Source organism: Myotis brandtii, unplaced genomic scaffold (genome assembly GCF_000412655.1).
Source record: "Myotis brandtii unplaced genomic scaffold, ASM41265v1 scaffold168, whole genome shotgun sequence".
NCBI lineage: Eukaryota > Metazoa > Chordata > Mammalia > Chiroptera > Vespertilionidae > Myotis > Myotis brandtii.
The window spans coordinates 655,327-662,024 of NW_005356173.1; the positions used below are offsets into that span (position 1 = coordinate 655,327).

General features: G+C 42.3%; 1 protein-coding gene across 1 annotated transcript; it reads left to right on the top strand.

Moving 5' to 3' along the window:
* The first annotated feature begins 1,900 nt into the window (after window positions 1-1,900).
* LOC106725505 (taste receptor type 2 member 60) lies at window positions 1,901-2,726 on the top strand. Its single transcript, XM_014536895.1, is given in 4 exon segments — window positions 1,901-2,066; window positions 2,109-2,303; window positions 2,306-2,512; window positions 2,515-2,726. Coding segments are annotated over 4 exon segments (780 nt in total).
* Window positions 2,727-6,698: the final 3,972 nt, after the last annotated feature.

A 6,698-nucleotide genomic window follows, 5' to 3' on the forward strand; every position in this document is an offset into this window, starting at 1 on the left:
ATGGTAACATGTCAGGGAAATACACATTTTAACTGGAGATTCCTGAACTCCAATATGGCACCTGACAGTGACATTTTAGGCAGTGTGAGAGGTCATTGGAGGAAAAAAGCGAGTTTTTTGTTGTGCTTCCAAGACTTATGCATATAGATGACTCCACCCATTCAGAAGGTGGGCTTTAATATAATGTATTAAGGCTACTGAATAAAATATTAACCCAGGACATGAAAGGTCAGGGAAAGTTTGTGGTTAGGAAACAAGAATAAAAGCATCTTTCAAGGAAAAGTTAGGAAAGAAAAAGTAAGGTAAGAAATGAAGAACAAAATATGGGTATTTTTCAATCACCCCTGGAACCTCTATTTTGTTCACATTTTTTTGTGTCTGGCTCAAAAAAGACCAGGCAAATACAAGTTATGCAAATAGAGTTATGGTGTCATTGAGCTGGGAGTGATTTGCTTGCCAAGGGAAATTACAGGGATTCTCTTTTCAAATCCTAGAGAACTGGGGGTATTTGCTGGTACCTAAGCTTTTGCATGAATCCAAGGAGATGGCTTTCTAGGTCTCTGGTCTCAAGAGAGTGGCTTGGCCAGAGAGGTTGGTTTTCAATGTGGATGTGTCCCAGAACTCTCAGGTAGAAGCTGAGTCTGAGCAGAATCTTCCTGGAGAAGATGCCCTCCTCACTCTCATTGATCTCCATGGTCATCTTCTTCCTGAGTCGTTGGCTGCAGTGTTGCAGAATGGCTTCATGGTCACTATGCTTGGTAGGGAGTGAGTGCGATGCCAGACACTGCCCGCAGGTGACGTGATTGTGGCCTGCCTGGTTGCCTCCAGTTCTGCCTACATGGGATGGCCCTCCTACCAGACATTGAATAACAGCTCAAATTAATAAGTGTAGTGCAAAAAAACCTATTTTTCTTGTTCTTCGAAAGTGAAATATTTCCTGTTGCACGCACCAAACAAGTCAGTACAAGACTAAAGACGTGGCAATTGGCTGCTAAAATATTTGCTGCTACTATTAGTGGAGAGAAATAGTGCGCCTGCACATAAGGTGCGTAAGGGAAATAAATGCAACATGATTATAGTAATCAGTCATTAGCGAACGTTGTAGTTCATTATTAATAATTATGTATAATAGGATATTGTAAAAATTAAGTTATGAAATTTATAAAATGTTTCTTACATACCGTTATATTGGCTGGGCCACAGAAATATTTGTTGTGGGCCATATGCGGCTCTTGGGCCACAAGTTTGACATGCTTGCTGTAGGTCAGTAGTTCTCAACCTTCCTAATGCCGCGACCCTTTAATACAGTTTCTCATGTTGTGGTGACCCCCAATTTCATTGTTACAAATTGAACATAATTAAAGCATAGTGATTAATCACAAAAACAATATGTAATTATATATGTGTTTTCTGATCGTCTTAGGCGACTCCTGTGAAGTTCGACCCCCAAAGGGGTTGAGACCCACAGGTTGAGAACCGCTGCTGTAGGGGATGCACCCTGTGGATTTCCTCACCAGCTGCCTGCAGATACATGGTCATGTCTTAGGTGTCAGCTTTAAGACGTATCAATTGCTGTGTAAGAAATGTTGCTAGTAAATGCAAGGGCCTGATATATTATTCACACCAATGTTGATACAGGTAGAAAACAGGCAGAGAAAGAGTAGGCAAATTGGGCAAGCAGGAGGACCTTCGAAACTGAGCCTTAACAATATTTGCGTCTATCTTGGGAAGAAGAACCTCTTTATCCTCTTCGGATTGCTCACATCCTCTATTCTTTCCTCTGCATTTGGGGCTGCTGGAGGGACAACCATCATCCAGGACCTTTCAGAGTAACCCTATAGGAATAGACCTTGAAGTCTTGGCACCCACCTTTTCCACAGGAGAGCTGAATGGGGGTGGCATGGTTTCAGGACTTCCAGTGATGGATAAGAGAGCCGTCACCTTGGATATCATTTTATTCCTTTTGTGTCTGATAGCTGTGGTGAAGAATGGCTTAATTACTGCAGAACTAGGCATGCAGTGGTTGCTGTGGAGAATATTGTCACCTTGAGATAAATTATTGATCAGCCTGGAGCCTCTTGGTTCTGTCTGTAATGGGTGTTGATCAGTGAGAGAATTTGTGGTTTTTCTGTATCCAAAGTCCTTCCTGTACAATCCTGTACTCCAGTTCCTCGCCTTCCACTGGGACTTCTTGAATGATGCTACCCTATGGTTTTCCTACTGGCGCAGTGTTTTCTATCATGTGAAAATTGCAATCCTCACTCACCCTGTCTTCCTCTGCCTAAAGCAGAAGGTGTTTGGGTTGGGTTGCTCAGCTCTGTGGGGTTCTTCAGCTTGAATGCCATCTTATTTTTCATAAGCAATGAAAGCATATATAGGAATTATTTAAGGAGAGGTCTGCAATCTTGGAATGCCACTGGAAATACTATCAGGAGAATATTTGAGAAATTCTACTTCTTCCCTCTAAAAATTATTACTTGAACAGTCCCTACCATTGTCTTCTTCACTGGCATGTTTTGCTCATCACATCTTTGGGAAGACACGACAAAAAGACCTTCCTATATATCTTGGGCTCTCATGCCCCAGTGCTCATGCACACATCAAGGCTCTCACTGGTGCTCAACACTGCATGTATTTTCCCATCTCAGGAATTTAAATGGAAGGTGGTGATTTACCTGTCCACAGTGGTCCACCCCATCGTTCTACTGGTGAGCAACCCCGGCTGAGAGCTGGAGAGGGGATGCTCCTTAAGGTGTGGGGCATCTTGAGTTGAAAACCCTAGAGACACTAATGCAGAAGGCATGGGAACACTGCTTCTTTTAGTCTCTGCCACATTTAATGCTCTTTTCCTCTTTGCCACATTTCATGATGAGGAGAATAACTTTAATGACTAGGATTTCAAGGTGAGATTGCAGGTCCTGAAATAGGGACTGGCACCAGTGATTTACACACTGAGCAAGCATGTAGCTAATACAGCTATGTTCCCTATGGGACTTGATGTGGCCAAGAATCAGGAAACTTTTACTTTCCTTGTGATCTAGCTCTTGGTGTTTAAAATTATCCTTCTGACAAACCAGATGCAAGGATCCTGACACAGCATGCAATTTTTATCTGTTGTTAGACTAGAGAAGATTTTGGAACCTCAGTTGTCCTTTGGCTCCATACTTCAAACCACCTTTCTTTTTATCACTTAACTGTCTTCCAGCCATCTCATGCAGTGAAGTTCTCTGTCTTCCTGTGCAAGAACTCCTGATGTCTGCATTCTCCCAGAGCAAGGCAGGGGTGGGGTGGGGAGGAGGACTTTATGTGTATGTGTGGCAGTGAGTGTTACCTGGGATTGTATATTTGCAGATAACCTTCTGAGATCCTTCTGAATGCGAGGGCTTTATTATTTATATACTAGAGGCCCTGTGCATGGAAATTTGTGCACTTGTGTGTGTGTGGGGGTGTCCCTCAGCCCAGCCTGCACCCTCTCCCAGTCTGGGACCCCTCGGGAGATGTCCACCTGCCAACTTAGGCCTGTTCCCCGGGGGATCGGGCCTAAGCTGGCAGTCAGACATCCCTCTGGCAGCCTGGGAGCCCTTAGCGCTGCCACAGAGGCGGGAGAAGCTTGTGGCTGAGCGGAGCTCCCCCTGTGGAAGAGCACTGACCACCAGGGGGCAGCTCCTGCATTGAGCATCTGCCGCCTGGTGGTCAGTGCACATCATAGCGACCGGTCCTTACCCTTTTATTACTAGTATATAGGATTGTTTATGTTCTCCATCATAGTCCAGTCTGTTAGTTGGTTTCCTAAATGTTAAGGTCCATGACCCAGATGTGATTTCTTTTATGTTGACTTTGGGACCTACTGAAATGACATGGATAGTTTCCCCTACATCTATCTGATCCTTCAGATTTAAGAAGAAAAAACGTCCTGGCATGTTTTGGTGAAAAATGTAGCCTGCTTTTCTGCTTGTCACATATCTTCTCAAACCTTCCTTAAGCTCAGTTACCTCATGAACCATTCAAACCAAGATCCCTAAACTTCCCTCTTTTGATTCCTCTCCTGGCTCTTGTGATGCTGCACTGGGCTCTTCCCCACCTGCTATACTTTTGTGTCTTTGTGTTTCCCTCTTCCTCCTGCCCTTGGTTCTTTCCTTAGCCAGTCCTCTTTTTTTCTTTGAGGTTAATCTGCTCCTGTTCCTTGGTGTTTACATTTACCCACCTAGCTTCAGTTATGAGCTTCACATGAATAACTACCAAAGCCTTGACTTTCCTCAACACACTAAACCTAGATTTTCTTCCTGTTGCTCCAACTCAGCAGGTGCATAACATCTGTCCTCCTCCCCCCTCTCCTCTTTCTTTCTCCCACCAGCTCTTCTACTGCTCAGTCGAATGTATTTTTCCTATTATTTTAAAAAAATATATGTTTTAATTTTTTTTTGAGAGAGAGAAGAAGAAGAAGAAGAAGAAGAAGAAGAAGAAGAAAGAGAGAGAGAGAGAGAGAGAGAGAGAGATATTGAGATTCAGTGTGAGAGAGAAACATCAATTGGTTGCCTCCTGCACGGGGGTCAAACCAAAAACTTGTGCTTGTGCCCTGACTGGGACTCTAACCAGTAACTTTTTGGTGTACATCCAACCAACTGAGCCACACCAGCCAGGGCTATTCTTGATATGCAGTGAGTCAGGCTTACAACCTCTGAGTTAGTTTTTACTCCCCACTCGCTGAGCCCTTTTACCTAATCAGGAACTTGTCTTCAATTTCAACCTCTGCTATGTCTCTGTTATCTGTCCCTTTCTTCCCATTTCTGTGGATCCTATTTTAGATCAGACTGTCCTCCTCTCTCACCTGGCTACTTAAATCTCTTCTTCACCACTTGCTTCATGATACTCTCCCCTCCCTATACCCTGTCAAACTACCATTACCAGATTAATCTCCTGAAGGCATGACTGAGCATTTCTTCTTTTTAAATTTTTTTTTATTGATTTCAGAGAAAGGAAGGGACAGGGAAAAAGAGATAGAAACATCAACAATGAAAGAGAACATCAATCAGCTGCCTCCTGCATGCCCCTTACTGGGGATTGGATTAAGCCTGCAACCGGGCATGTGCTTTGACTAGGAATCGGACCGTGACGTCCTAGTTTATGGGTTGACACTCAACCACTGAACCACATTGGCCAGGCTATGACTGAGCATTTCACCCACAGCCTCCTCACTTCTTAGTGCTTATCAAATAAAGTACAGGCCCTAAACTTGGCATTCAAGGACCTTCAACATATGCCAGTAATTGTGTCTTTCACTGTTTCCATTCTAGTAGAACCCTATTTTGTAACACAATTTGGATTATTATTATTCTAGACATATCTGGAGTTTTCTCCCTGACATGTTGAAGTGTGCTCTTACCCTGTTTCATATTCCCCCTTATTTAACTTTTAGAGGTAATTTAAAGGGCTCTTCTTCAGGGCACTTTACTGGATGCCCCTCCCCATACACTTTAATGTCTCCCACCTTTGAAGACGTATACATGGGTATTGCTCAGGTGTGACATGAATTCTGCCTGTGGAATGACCTATGCACTGGTTTTATTCTCCCCAGTAGATTTTAAAGCTCCTGAAGGCATGGGCTGCCTCCTAGTCTTTCATGTGCCCCTGGAAGCACTTACAAATACTTGCTACATTGAACAGAATGGTTGTATTGCACCTGGAACCCACTGTAAGCACATGTCATTTTGTCTGTATATTTTTTCTACCTACTACATTTTAATGCTTATGTTTGATTTGTATTCCCCTCACTGTCTGGCTGGCTTATTTTTTGGAGGTCAAACTTACATTTTGTTTCTCTCTGCTTTATGTAGAATGTAGAAATAATAAATGGGTAAGTGAGAGTAAAATTTGCCTGATTTTGCTATGCCTGGACTTTTGTTCTTTCTTGAGCTTTTACATGTTGCTAAGCAACTATGAACCACAAGCTTTTAGTTCTTTCCTGTGGGAATCTAAGTGAAGCCTGATTTTTTCCTCTTTGTTACTAACCCCGGCTCCTTTTCTGAAGAACCTTCTATAAGCTTCTCGGCTCCTTCCACTCTTCACATCATTAGTCTAGGACAGTGGTCGGCAAACTCATTAGTCAACAGAGCCAAATATCAACAGTACAACGATTGAAATTTCTTTTGAGAGCCAAATTTTTTAAACTTAAACTATATAGGTAGGTACATTGTTATTAACTTAATTAGGGTACTCCTAAGCTGGCCTTTGCTAAAAACGTCCTCAATCTGATTGAGGTACGTTTGCTGAGGTCGACCCCTTCCAACTCTCCCATCCACACTCGTCTTGTATACTTGTTTCATCTATCTCCTTTCGTTCATCCCCTCTATATGTCCAAACCATCTCAACATACCTTTCTCAATCCTCGACACTACATCTTCTTTCCACAACGTTCCCTAAAATTAACTTAATAAACTTTACTTAAAGTTTTAAGTCTTAGTTAAATTATAGGTATGTTGAATAAAACTGATATCATACTTAATAACGATATTATTTATTGATAAAATTAAATTCCTTACAATTTACCTTACAATATCCATAAAATTAAATCATGACAATGACTGACAAACACTAATGTGAACAATGGCCTTGCATCTCCTTGGAAAGTTTGGGTAAGTCAGGTTTGTATGTTGTTGTTTTTAATTTTAGGCACGATTCCAGGTTCTCATCAATAAGAC